The sequence below is a fragment of the Camelina sativa genome, chromosome 17 (genome assembly GCF_000633955.1).
Source record: "Camelina sativa cultivar DH55 chromosome 17, Cs, whole genome shotgun sequence".
NCBI classification, from domain to species: Eukaryota; Viridiplantae; Streptophyta; class Magnoliopsida; order Brassicales; family Brassicaceae; genus Camelina; species Camelina sativa.
The window spans coordinates 25,266,469-25,280,005 of NC_025701.1; the positions used below are offsets into that span (position 1 = coordinate 25,266,469).

General features: G+C 36.2%; 2 protein-coding genes and 4 non-coding genes across 6 annotated transcripts; 5 read left to right on the forward strand and 1 right to left on the reverse strand.

The window, feature by feature from the left end:
• LOC104757991 (trimethylguanosine synthase-like) lies at nucleotides 1,588-5,201 on the reverse strand. Its single transcript, XM_010480784.2, has 12 exons — nucleotides 5,066-5,201; nucleotides 4,904-4,958; nucleotides 4,797-4,830; nucleotides 4,628-4,707; nucleotides 4,100-4,546; nucleotides 3,870-4,000; nucleotides 3,256-3,422; nucleotides 2,930-3,161; nucleotides 2,575-2,710; nucleotides 2,409-2,503; nucleotides 2,180-2,303; nucleotides 1,588-1,978 (listed from the first exon to the last, which is right to left on the reverse strand). Exons 1-12 carry the CDS (start codon nucleotides 5,152-5,154, stop codon nucleotides 1,907-1,909), a joined length of 1,662 nt encoding a protein of 553 aa, XP_010479086.1. The 5' UTR covers nucleotides 5,155-5,201; the 3' UTR covers nucleotides 1,588-1,906.
• Nucleotides 5,711-7,622, forward strand: LOC104757992 (THO complex subunit 5A). The gene is made up of 4 exons (XM_010480786.2): nucleotides 5,711-6,241; nucleotides 6,399-6,735; nucleotides 6,820-7,106; nucleotides 7,203-7,622. The coding sequence occupies exons 1-4, from the start codon at nucleotides 5,759-5,761 to the stop codon at nucleotides 7,446-7,448; spliced, it is 1,353 nt and encodes a 450-aa protein (XP_010479088.1). The 5' UTR covers nucleotides 5,711-5,758; the 3' UTR covers nucleotides 7,449-7,622.
• TRNAP-AGG lies at nucleotides 10,122-10,193 on the forward strand. The gene has a single exon. It is a non-coding gene; the product is annotated as a tRNA-Pro (tRNA).
• TRNAP-UGG lies at nucleotides 11,335-11,406 on the forward strand. Its single transcript has one exon. It is a non-coding gene; the product is annotated as a tRNA-Pro (tRNA).
• Nucleotides 11,841-11,912, forward strand: TRNAP-UGG. Its single transcript has one exon. It is a non-coding gene; the product is annotated as a tRNA-Pro (tRNA).
• Nucleotides 12,380-12,451, forward strand: TRNAP-UGG. Its single transcript has one exon. It is a non-coding gene; the product is annotated as a tRNA-Pro (tRNA).

The window sequence follows — 13,537 nt, forward strand, 5'->3', positions numbered from 1 at the left end:
ACAGATTTAAATTATTTCTATAAACAAATTTAGATGATTTTGTGTCTTAGGTAACATCAAAATCAGAAATTATTGTTTCAAGATATATCTCCAAATATATCATCAAATGAAATATCTTTACATATATACAGTTTCGAATTTATTGCCCAAATTAAATATGTACATAAATATCGGAATTATGGTTTCCTTAAATTGTTTAAACGAAAATACTTACTCTGTTTTTTAATTTGTTTCGATTCTGTTTGGATACAGGAGTATGAAAAACAACTCCGAACAATTAATACATGACCCGAACACAATCAATCCGGGTAACAACAGGATCCACGCGTTTTTACATAATTAGTAAAGGCTTACATAATTAGTAATTAGTAAAGACATAATTTGCGTGAGTATAAAGACATAAATATATATATTTTTTCCTTTATTATTGTTATTCGTTTTTTTATGGTATACAATATCATAGTAATTTTTCAACATTAGTGATATACGAAATTTTGGTAATCTTTGATTTTACATAATTAGTAAAGGCTTAGTTTGCGTGAGTATGAAGACATAAATATATATTTGTTTTCCTTTATTATTAGTGTTCGTTTTTTTATGGTATACAATATCTTAGTAATTAATTATAGTAGTAGTTGATATTTCTTATGTAGTAGTTGATTATTGGACCACTGTATTTATTACGGAACTTGGTAATGAGTTATTGGATATTACACGTTTGGGCCACTCGTTGTACCACTAAAATTCAAATGCTGAGACTTTGTTGAGTGAAAAAACTTTGTTTGTTTATATCTATACTATTAATACTATTAATCAGACTCCGGATAAATTATACATGATCCGAATTAATTACACCCGGGTCAGAGAAGGATCTGAGATTTTTACATTCCAAATTTACTTCAATATCCTTCTTGTATGCGTTTTTATTTATTCAGGGTCATTTTATGTCATATATTCTAATGTTTCATTTTTGCCTTAAAAAAGTGCTTCCCTTTTAATAGTATATAGATTTACAATACCAAAGATATTCTGTATGGTTCCATTCTCAGTTTTATGTTGTCTTTTACTTTCTCGGTTTTTTTTCCCTCTAGAGCCCTATACATATTTTGTAACTATGCCTTTTCAGTTAATTTACCAACTATGTAATTGGCTTTTCTTATGTGAAACTATAACAAAGTTGTGTAAAGTAAAATATATTTCCAAACTTTTATAAAATCACGCATCCACATCACACACGTTGTTGTTTTGCAATCTCTATTTATATGCAAGAATAAGAGAAGTTACCATGAAACTTACCGAACTAACTCAGCATTGAAGGAAGAAGCAAATACGTATGTGAGTGAGAAATTTTGTATAAGCTGGGCCAGAAACATGAGACATTTAGTGATGTTTTCGAATATGGCTGCTGCTTGTAGAATATGGCTAAAATATCACTAAATGTTCTAATTTTCTAATTCGGACAAACGTACATTTTTTGGCTGTATATTGCTTCTCATCGTGTTCTGTTTGCTTGGCCAAGCAGAGGATAAGATTCAACAGTACGATGCTGTTTCACATGATCCCGAAAAAATGACTGGAGACAGAGTGTGAGCAACAATATAGAAAATTAGAAACACTTCTGTCTCACTTCGTTTTCTTACACAAGTTTCATTTTCAATTCACAGTTTGAAGCAATGATTGATTGCATAACACAAAATTTCTGAATCAGTTTTATATCGAATGGGCTTAACCCAGAGTTACATAACACATTTTGTACATACAAACGCATAACCTATGGTCACAAATCACTTTTCTCATCAACTTGGCTTCAGCAAGCTGACACAAATGAAGATTGCAAGGTACCTTTTGCCCTTTGTAGCCTTCATGCATCGAATGTGTGAGCAGAATCACTGTCTTCTTCTAAGTTCTAACAACTATTCTGTCTGATGTAATATGCTGTTATCGCCTTCAGCTTCCCATTTAAGTAGTTCTTTTCTACCTGAAAACATTCGTGCTTGCCTGTTAGACAAATGGGGTTTGTTTCAAATATAAATATCAAATACCATACAGTTTTCACCAATGCAACATGAATAAGTATAAGAATCTATCCAATTTCTTGGAAATGCCTTTTTAAATTCCAAACAATATGCTCATTAACATAATCGACCAACTAGGAAAGTGATACGAAACAAACACTTGCCTCCAGTGACCATGGAGGAGATGTTGATAAGGCTAGTTCTGCCAATTGGTTAATATCAACATTTCTTGGAAGAAACATAATGACTGTTGACGCAATGTTCATAGCCGCCTTAAATAGAGTGTCTCTGCATCATGCAGGGACAGTGAGTCATTATTTCTAATCATTAAAAGAGATTAAAGAGCACAAAAACTCTTAATCACATAATAAATAATCAGCACGAGAGATATACCCATCACGAGGTCTCAACATTGTCTTCATGTCATACGTACTCGCTTTTAGATAATCAGGGCCTCCCCAGGGAGGCGATAGGAATACAGTGCCTGCCTGTACAATGAATTTTTATTTCAGTGGCTACACGAAAACCAAAATATATAAGAAAAGTTGAAGAAAATTACCTTCAAGTTATGGGCCAAATCAAAAAAGTCTCCCTTCACAAAGTCAATTTTATCAGCAACGCCATAAATGGCAGCATTATGCTGTGCTAAATCAAGTTTCTTTGGATCCAAATCAACTGCAATCACATAGTGACTCCTAAAAAGGCACACACCACAGCAGAAAATGAGACAGGGAAATTGCCGAAAATGTGCAAAACCTTACTTCCACTAGTTGGTAGAGGAATCTTAGTTAGATTTAAATCCTGCTATCGCTGAGAAAAATCTAGCAATGATTGAGTGACTAAGAACTACCAACACTATATACTAAATACTGTAAACCACTAAAAAATTTAGTCTAAAGTGTATGTTCAATCACCTTGATGCAAACTGAATAGCATTTCCACCAACTCCTGTAAAACAGTCAATGACTATGCCTTCATTACAACGTGCGGCATGATGCTTAGCTATAAGTTCAGGAGTGACAGAAAACCATCCTTCCTCGTCCATTTTGATGCCTTCATCAAATCTGGAGAAGAGGAGGTATCTTTGGCACCAATACTTGCCAAGGATTGCAGAATATTCTTCAAGAACACCTTTCATTCCAGTTCCTGCTCACAAAAGAATCCAAAAGATTTAAAAACCGGACCAACTGCAGCTACGGTAATTCAAAGTTACATGTATGCAATAGGTGGTATTGCAAACCTGTGTACGAATTGAGTAATTTCTTTTTGGCTCGAGATCTTCTGGACTCCTTCTTAGCATTGCTAACGGAATTGACAACAACAGATGCACCGTTTCCCTCTTCATCAAGAGTAGTAATATCAAAAGATTGAATTCCAACGGAAGTTTCTTGGTATGTATCAGTCAAACTGGAAACAAGGAAAATGTTAGAAGGCTGTTGCTAAAGACGCTGAACAACACACAGAAAATCAACTTTACGTTATACCGGTAGTTTCAAAGTTATGGCACTTAAAATTGTAACATAGCCAAATGTTTGATTCAGTAGGGTTTATATCAATAGCTTCAACCAAGACCACTACACACTCTCAACGTTTTCAGTTGTACTAAAAAAGTTCTGCGTATAGTCGTATCAAGTATTGCCACACTAGATTGCTTATCAATGCTCAGTACAATGGGTAAGACTGACGCATACTAATTAGATCAACATTGTAATGATCATAGCTAATACTAAAAGATATGAAAGAAAGTATGGTTGTTTGATCCCTTGTAAAAATCTCAGTTCAACTAAGTTCAGTCCAGGAATAAAATGCCATGATAAAACCAGCAGGAGATCACATTATATTGAATTGTAATACCTGTCAACTTCGGCTAGGGCTTCTGTTTCACTTTGACTCTGACAAACTCCACCAAGATCATCAGGTTTTTCAGCACCAACATCATCGGCAGGTCCAGTTCCAAATAGGGCATCATGTTGCTTCTCTGTTGTCTTAATACCAAAAAGAAAAGAAACAATCACTCGTAAATGAACATAATCTAATAAAAGTTTACAAGAATGAGAAAAAAGGCAGGCATCCATCTCAATCACCTCTATAGCCAATTCAGTCAAGTTGTGGCTTTCGTTGCTATAGGCTAGATGCTCCATCCCAAGTGGCGGCTCCCATGTGGACTCTTGTGTCTTAACATTGTAAAAATAACTCCTTCCATAGAAAGAATCCCAGTAGACTTTCCATTCACTAGAGTCATGGTTATGACCCTGAGACTCTCCATCTCCATTTCCCAAGAGACAGCTTCCTACAACAGCATCATGATTTTCTATTTCTACTGTAGTACTTTGAACACAATCATCTTCTACACACGGTTTGTCAACTTCCTCATTATCACCAATAGCATAATCAGAAGTCTTCAAATCAGAAACCAAATCTACAGTGGATGCTACATCCTTGTTATCTTCTTCTATGAAAAGAACATTAGCCTCGTCGTTTATTTGAACCTTGAGTCCTGTCTTTTGGTAGGCTCTTGTTCTGTTTTTCCACTGCATAAATTGTTAAATTCTCAGAACATGCCAAACTAACTAAAACACCATGAATTTTGATAAATGAAATCAAAAGGGTACCTCCTTATTTGTTCGAAAGGAAACCGGAAGACCCATAGCATTCATCTCTTTCATCAATCCCATCTCCTCAGACCTAATGTCTTCAACAAAAATTCAAACTCAACAACTTTTAAAGATCTTTACCAGAAGAAGTAAAAAAAAAAAAATACTTTATAAAAGTAAGACATACTTGCAATTCCATCAACACTCTTGTTTGGGGATATCTGCATTACAAAATAAAAGAACCAAAATTCACAGAAACATAAGACAAAATTCAACTTTATAAAGAACACTTACACCACTGTATTCATGAAAGAGAGGAACCAAATGAGTATCTGTAGACCCATCGTCCCTGAGTATTTAAACAGACAGAGGAGAATCAAACGAGAACAAAAAAGAAACAGCTGAGAAAACTCAACGAAAGAGCTAAATCCTCTTATAAAAATCAAGACTTATTACCATAGATGGATTTGAGTAAGCTTGAAGAGAGAGCCCAGAGCTACAATTGCTTCACCTTCTTCTTCTACTTCGCCTCTGACCTTTCCCATTCTCTCAGGAATACGAATCAACCAAAAACCTCTATACACCCAGACACCTCTCTTCTTATATTTGCTATTTAAAACGACGCGTTTTAATGTTAGATGAAGCTAGCCGGCAAAAAGAAGTAAAGAACCATACATTTTTTTTGTTATTAATGGTTCGAAAATACCAAACCGGGATTATCGAAATATTATTTAAATTTGGATCCAAAATATGGGAATATACAAAATGAAGCCAAAATATTTAAATAATAAACTTAACCACATTTGGTTTCTTTCTATTCCAATTTTCAGCACAAATTTTGTCAAAATAACCGTTCAAAATGTTCGATCTGGAACTAACCTAACAAACAAAAATGAGCAAAATTTAATTTACCAAACAAACCAAACAGTATCCAATTAACCGAAACTAATTAATAATAACCTATTTAGTTTTATTTGTACCAAATTGAACCGAAATTTCTCCTTTACAAACCGAACTAAACTTCAATTTTAGTATAACTCGATTCTAAACCGAACATTGAAATACCAAAATGTCGAACCAAACCAGACCGCCTTAGTTAGAAACACAAAACCCTCTCTCGGAGCTCGGCGAGTTTAGGAGAAAGGAATAATGCAATCGGAGATGGCGAACGACACGGTGGCTACGGCGGAAAAATCACCGGTAGAGCTACTTCAAGAGACCAAAGCCTACATCGAGGCCATCGTCGAGAGGATGCTCTCAATCACGCAACAAGGAAACCCCAAATCCGAGAATCGCGAACTCCTCACTCAGATGTTTCTCAATTTCATCAATCTGCGTCAAGCGAATCGCGCGATTCTTGTAGAGGAAGAGAAAGCGAAAACTGAGACTGAGTTAGCAAAATCTCCGGTGGATTTCACGACATTGGAGCTTCACAATCTCATGTATGAGAAGAGCCGTTACCTCAAAGCTAATAAAGCCAGTAGAGATTTCAAATCTAGGTATCCCAACATCGATCTCATATCTGAACAAGAGTTCTTCAGTGAAGCTCCTGAAGCGATCAAGTCTCAAACTCTTTCAAATGATACTTCTCATGATTTGATGCTTAAAAGACTCAACTTTGAGCTTCATCAGGTAATTAATTAAGAGACTCAGTTTAAGATTCTTGTAGAAGCTTATGTGATTGAATATGTTTAGGCTCCAACTGTTGGAGCAAGTTCATGTTGTAGATGTTATTAGGAGTTTTTGTGGTTCAAATGTGATTTGAGTGGTTAAGCTTTTATGCACACAGAGGAAAGAACTATGCAAGCTTAGAGCGAGGTTGGAACAACATAAGAAGAGTTTGCTGGAAAGTAATGCAGAGCGTAACAAGTTTCTGTCGAGTCTTCCAGTGCATCTCAAATCTTTGAAGAAAGCATCTTTGCCAGTACAGAGCCAGCTGAGTTTGCCAAATCCGAAGAAGCTGAAGTATCATAACTTAGCTGAGCTTCTTCCTCCGCCGCTTTATGTTATATATTCGCAGTTCATGGCACGAAAGGAAGCTTTTGAAGAGAATATAGATCTCGAGGTATCTGGGAGCCTTAAGGATGCTCAAACTTATGCCCGCCAGCAGGCTGAACAGAACTCAGGTTAGCAGTTGTGAAACCTTTTGTTGAAATTAGTACTGGATTATGGAGTCCTTATTTTCTCTTTAAAATGCCATGTATATACAGAGAGTCTAAGATTGGAGGATGATGGAAAAAGGCAAAGGAAACGACCCAAGAAAGAGGTTTCTGATGAGGGAGGACTATATCAGAGTCATCCTCTTAAAGTTGTTCTTCACATATATGATGTTGAGATTCCAGATCCGAAATCCGATAGACCTGTCTTGCTCAAGTTTGAGTACTTGTTGAAGTTGAACGTTGTATGCGTTGGCATTGAAGAGTCTCAGGATGACCTTGAGAAAAATATACTATGTAACTTATTTCCAGAAGATGCTGGTCTTGAGCCTCCTCATCAGGTGCATACATATATCCTTTTTATCACTTTACATCCATTTATAACAACAATTTTCTTTAAAGCATTGATACTTACTTTCTTTTGTTGGTTTGTTCAGTCAGCAAAGCTCATTCTTGGCGATGATCATTTATTTGATGAGAGCAGAACTTCGAGGCCATATAAGTGGGCACAACATTTGGCGGGGATTGAGATTTTACCTGAGATGTCACCATTTTTTACTGACAAGGATACTCAAACTAGTGATACAGCTGTTGACTATGCTTCTGCGTCTGATCACCGCAATGTGCAAACAGTTCTGCAAAGAATACGGTCCCAGAAAAAGACTAAGCTAACTCTTGTCTGAGTCACCCCACTCAGTATGTTTTTCCCCATCTTTTTGAAAGTAGTAGAAGTTCTTCATATTTGTAAGTCAGTTAGTTCTTGTATCTGAATTTGAAGACTTTCTTGGTATTTGTAAACTATTCACACATTGTTATGTTATAATGAGGCAACGAGAAGAAATAAACAGAATTATATATGTGAGAGCTCAACTCAACACCTAAGCTAAGTAGGACCACAAGAACTTAATTCACCATTGATTTCACCAAGGTCTTGAGTGCGTCCTCCACAGCTTTTTCTGGTGGCTGCCTTGAAAAATTTCCTCATCTCCATCTGTTGTTTATCCACCAAAGAAGCTTTCAACTTTGAAGCAGAATGATATAAGACAGTTGTCTCAGCTATAATAATATGCAGTTTGGTGTCAAACAAAGTGCAGTTTAGAGACTGGTAAAAGGGGTTTTGGTGTCAAACAAAGTTTAATTCATGGCTCCATGAAATAATTCTGTGTCCATTAACAAGCAAATCTCAATGGGAAGGATTTGCTGGCTTTGACCTGTAGGAACTATGGTGGGAATCGCATAAGCCGAATAAGTCTCATATGGTAAGCAAAATACTGTAAAATGGAATAAAGAGTTACCTGATTCTTTAGCACTTCCATCTTTGTCTGTAACACCCAAGACATACATACAATGAGAAACTAGCATATGTCGCTTTGTGGTCGGTGATTACCTGCCTCCTATTTAACTCTTTCTTCTCTACTTTATAATTGTGCAACTTCAGTTACAAGCTCCACAGTGTAAGCCTACAAACCAAAACAAGCACAATTCAAAAGTTTATGAAACTTGAGTACTATTTTTTCGTGTTCGTTTCAGAAGTCCAGATATGCAATTCAACAGTTGGGTCACCGTAACTGTCAGATGTAACAAAATTTATTAAATTTTAACATTTTGGTTGCACCAATCTCTTTTCAACTTGCCAGGAAGATAAATAAAGTCACTAGAACTTTTTTGATGAACATCTTTAATGTCTGAGCCACCTCAGGTCATTTGATTACATTCCAGTATATGGTTGGGTAAACATATAAATTCAATTCACTAGGACGTTTACTACACAATGAGCAACTAAGCCAGCTCTGCAAGAGTTTCCAGGAGCTGCTTAAACCCCAAACAACATGCATAAAACTAAAAAGACATAAAAACAGGGCATTTGGTCTACTAAGTTACAGATGTGTCTCTGATCAAGATTTTGGTAGCTATAATGTGATAACTAATAATCCTTATTTCCTGATCTCTAGTTAAAAAGTAGTTCAAATACTTTTCACCCTCCTGAAGAATCTAGTTCTCATCCTGGACAAAACGTTTCAAGCACTGATGTGTTCTTCAAAGGGAATTAAAACAAAATTTCAACAGAAGTACCTTTGAGAAGGAAATGAGAGAACATGTCCAAGGGTACATAAAAGCGCATCTTCCACTTCAGCAGGATTTGGTGTTTATATTGAATTTGAATGCTTTTTTTTTTTCCTGAAAGACTCTTATCACAGAAACTACACTACATAGATGCTGCATTAGAGAACCAAGGACAGATGAGAAAAAACACTCTCCAGAATAGGATCTCTCTCTCTCTCCCACTTCATAAAAGGAATAGATAGCTTGACACACAACAGTGAACATTTGGCATAGATCGTAAAATAAGAGCAAAGGAAGATGCATGATTCTACAGCATGAACAATGTTGATGTATGAAATCGACAATATAAGTAATATGAATATCCTTGGGGATAAATCAGAGCTGGTCCTTTTATAGAATCGAAGCAAGAGTTTACAGAAAATACAATCAAAGTTGTAAGCACAGTTTATACGAGAATAATTGATTTTTCTCTCTGATTGCCAAGATTTAGGATGACAATGACATCTGATATTTATAGTGGGTCATTGACCTAGGATCCCTTCTGTCTCTTCTGCAAATGACGATTTTGCCCCTGCGGCCAGATGGGCCAGATCCATGACTTCAGTCCCTAAACTTTTTAAGAATCTTCTGTTTGGGCCTCCTAGAATGTTGGGGACGAAGCCCATATCCAACAAACATCTCCTACTGAGTTTCATTGAGAGACTAATAAACTAGATAGTGCCTTAGATTCAGCAGATAAACACCTGGCATACTTTAGACTTACATAAGAAATCAAGAATCATACTACACTCATACTCCAGATTCAACAGAACCAAAAATCATGCATTAACTCGAACAGTATATTCTAACTTCACGCTTATAGTGCTTCAGTTGTGTACATAAACAACAGTGCATTTGGTCTAGTGGTATAATTCTCGCTTAGGGTGCGAGAGTTCCCGAGTTCGATTCTGGGAATGCCCCGTCTACATGTACGACGAGCACACTTTTCCTCTTCTGATTGGTTTGTGCTGGAAGAGGTTTGACCAGTTGGACAAATATCTAACTGGGGTGTATAATTACAGAGTACCATACAAACTAGATATCTATTTTACAGAGTACAATACAAACGAGATATCTATTTTCTACCGAAAATGCTAATGATCATTTCATTTACATTTCAGTTAAGAAAAGGTCACATAGATTAGATCAAGGAATAGCCTAATAAACAATTTATATAGTTAAAGTCAACTAAGAGAACAAAATAAAAAGTATGACCAAACTATTCAACGATTTAACTAGATTGCATTACAACAGGGCATTTGGTCTAGTGGTATGATTCTCGCTTAGGGTGCGAGAGGTCCCGAGTTCAATTCTCGGAATGCCCCGTTGACTTCTTCGGAAACTTTTGCTCTAAAATTTTGCTACGATGAATCTACCCTTTGGTGTTAGTTTTTTTTTCAGTGGTCAGGTTATAGACCAAACATCAAGTACTTAACGTAAATTTCAGCATGAAAATAAACCCTATTTCCTTAAAACTTTCAATATCAAGTGTTGAAAGGCAAACCAAAGAATAAGTTTCAGCATGGAATGTATCGCACGTAAATTTCAATGAATCACTTTTTTAGGTATTTGAGAATCAGGAACAGGTCGACCAGCAAACTAAAACTTTTTTTAATGATCTGTAGAAAGCACATGCATCTAATCAACTCAGAATTCTTATATATATATATATATATATATCTGTCATTAGTGCCTGATTTGTCTCAGATCACATTCAGCATTTCAACTAAGTTAATCTACATAAACATTCACCAAAACTATGCATGTATTGTTTAGAGTCATCAATAACCAAGAACTTGGTATAGTCATAGTGGCATGATCAAGACTATAACGTTAAGATAAAAGAGATTATAATGAATCGAAGTACAGGAGGGTTTTCAATTGATTGATATAACACTACTTATAAATGTAGGATGAGAAGACTATCCAATTCTAATGTTTTTTGCAGATCAAAATATTTCTGGTCTATTTCTATCCAGAGTACATTGCAAACCAGTAATACACGTTCAAAGATCATACCATTCGACTGAATTGAAAGAAAGATCTCACAAAATATAGATCTTGGATCATCTTATTAAGACTAACTTATTAAGTAAAAGTCAACTTAGAGCACAAGGCCACAATATGAAAAAATACATATGGTGGCTTCAATGCTTAAACAAAAGTGCTTAGCAATAGGGCATTTGGTATAGTGGTATGATTCTCACTTTGGGTGCGAGAGGTCCCGAGTTCGATTCTCGGATTGCCCCATTTACTTTTTCCAAAACTATAAGTTTTAAATGACCAGGCAGAGTCATTGGATATAAACATGTGATATCTGGTTTATCATTATTCATAATCATTATTTCAAAAATGTCTTTTAACAACATGAAAAAATATAGCCACATATGACCAAATAAGAGCAAGTGACCACAATATGACCAAATATGATGATCTTCAATGTTTAATCTAAATTGTGTAGCAAGAGGGCATTTGGTCTAGTGGTATGATTCTCGCTTTGGGTGCGAGAGGTCCCGAGTTCGATTCTCGGAATGCCCCGTTGACTTTTTGGATGTCTGATTTAAAAACAAGGTATAAGAACTGTCATGGAACAACATGTTCTCTAAGTAAAGTCAGCATCAAACCACAATAAGACCACATACATATGGTGGCCTTCAATGTTTAAACCAAAGTGCTTAGCAATAGGGCATTTGGTCTAGTAGTATGATTCTTGCTTTGGGTGCGAGAGCTCCCGAGTTCGATTCTCGGAATGCCCCATTGACTTTTTCCAAAAGTATATGTTTTAAATGGCCAGGAAGAGTCATTGGATATAAACATGTGATGTCTAGTTTGTCAGTATTCATAATCATTATTTAAACAATGTTTTTAACGACGTGAAAGAATATAATCACATATGAACAAATAAGAGCAAGTGACCACAATATGACCAAATATGGTGATCTTCAATGTTTAACCTAAGTTGTGTAGCAAGAGGGCATTTGGTCTAGTGGTATGATTCTCGCTTTGGGTGCGAGAGGTCCCGAGTTCGATTCTCGGAATGCCCCGTTGACTTTTTGATGTCTGATTTAAAAACTAGGTATAAGAACTCTCATGGAACAACATGTTCTTTAGTGCATTTTCCTATCAAGACTAACTTATTAAGTAAAAGTCAACTTAGAGCACCAAACCACAATATGACCACATACATATGGTCGCCTTCAATGTTTAAACCAAAGTGCTTAGCAATAGGGCATTTGGTCTAGTGGTATGATTCTTGCTTTGGGTGCGAGAGGTCCCGAGTTCGATTCTCGGAATGCCCCGTTAACTTTTTTCAAAACTATATGTTTTAAATGGCCAGGAAGAGTCATTGGATATAAACATGTCTGGTTTGTCAGTATTCATAATCATTATTTCAACAATTTTTTTTAACAACGTTAAAGAATATAATCACATATGAACAAATAAGAGCAAGTGACCACAATATGACCAAATATGGTGATCTCCAATGTTTAACCTAAGTTGTGTAGCAAGAGGGCATTTGGTCTAGTGGTATGATTCTCGCTTTGGGTGCGAGAGGTCCCGAGTTCGATTCTCGGAATGCCCCGTTGACTTTTTGATGTCTGATTTAAAAACTATGTATAAGAACTGTCATGGAAAAACATGTAATTTAGTGCATTTTCCTATCAAGACTAACTTATTAAGTAAAAGTCAACTTAGAGCAGCAAACCACAATATGACCACATACATATGGTGGCTTTCAATGTGTAAACCAAAGTGCTTATCAATAGGGCATTTGGTCTAGTGGTATGATTCTTGCTTTGGGTGCGAGAGGTCCCGAGTTTGATTCTCGGAATGCCCCATTGACTTTTTTCAAAACTATATATTTTAAATGGCCAGGCAGAGTCATTGGATTTAAACATGTGATGCCTGGTTTGTGAGTTGTCATGGAACAACATGTTCTTTAGTGCATTTTCCTATCAAGACTAACTTATTAAGTAAAAGTCGACTTAGAGCACCAACCATAATATGACAACATACATATGGTGGCCTTCAATGTTTAAACCAAAGTGCTTAGCAATAGTATTGGTACCGTAATCCGTCACCTCGAGTTATGGGTTTGGACCCAGGCCCAATGGACAATATGAACCAAGGCCGCGATTAGGTCAGCCCATTGTTACTGATCTAGGGAAGTGAAGAGAAGTGAAACGGAAGAGTAAAGTCATTTCAGAGCTCGGAGGAGCGGTCAAAGATTCCCTTGAATACATTGAATAGAGGGCGAGGTTTACAGACTGAATTGATATGGAATTAATTGTAATTGAGTAGTATAAAAGTAAGAGGGGTGGGGGAGAATGTAAATGGGGTCAAAAAACTTTCACTTGGCAATAAGAATATGTTTTCACTTCGCTATAAGCAACTAGACTTTTTACTCAATTCAGAACTAGAACGGTGGTAAGCACCCCCGCTCAGAAATCACTCTTGAAATTGAAGCTCGACTTCAGTTCTCACAAATAGGGCATTTGGTCTAGTGGTATGATTTTTGCTTTGGGTGCGAGAAGTCCCGAGTTCGATTCTCGGAATGCCCCATTGACTTTTTGGATGTTTGATTTAAAAACAAGGTATAAGAACTTTCATGGAACAACATGTTCTTTAGTGCATTTTCCTATCAAGACTAAATTATTAAGTAAAAGTC

What these genes read in the sequence shown, in the direction of transcription:
- LOC104757991 (XM_010480784.2), bottom strand. Translation starts at nt 5,154, where the DNA reads ATGGGAAAGGTCAGAGGCGAAGTAGAAGAAGAAGGTGAAGCAATTGTA. An exon ending in TGACTGAATTGGCTATAGAG is followed by an intron (nt 4,001 to 4,099) that starts GTGATTGAGATG and finishes TTTGGTATTAAG; the next exon opens with ACAACAGAGAAGCAACATGA. An exon ending in GCCCTAGCCGAAGTTGACAG is followed by an intron (nt 3,423 to 3,869) that starts GTATTACAATTC and finishes CCTTGTTTCCAG; the next exon opens with TTTGACTGATACATACCAAG.
- LOC104757992 (XM_010480786.2), top strand. Translation starts at nt 5,759, where the DNA reads ATGCAATCGGAGATGGCGAACGACACGGTGGCTACGGCGGAAAAATCA. An exon ending in TCAACTTTGAGCTTCATCAG is followed by an intron (nt 6,242 to 6,398) that starts GTAATTAATTAA and finishes TTATGCACACAG; the next exon opens with AGGAAAGAACTATGCAAGCT. An exon ending in GCAGGCTGAACAGAACTCAG is followed by an intron (nt 6,736 to 6,819) that starts GTTAGCAGTTGT and finishes ATGTATATACAG; the next exon opens with AGAGTCTAAGATTGGAGGAT.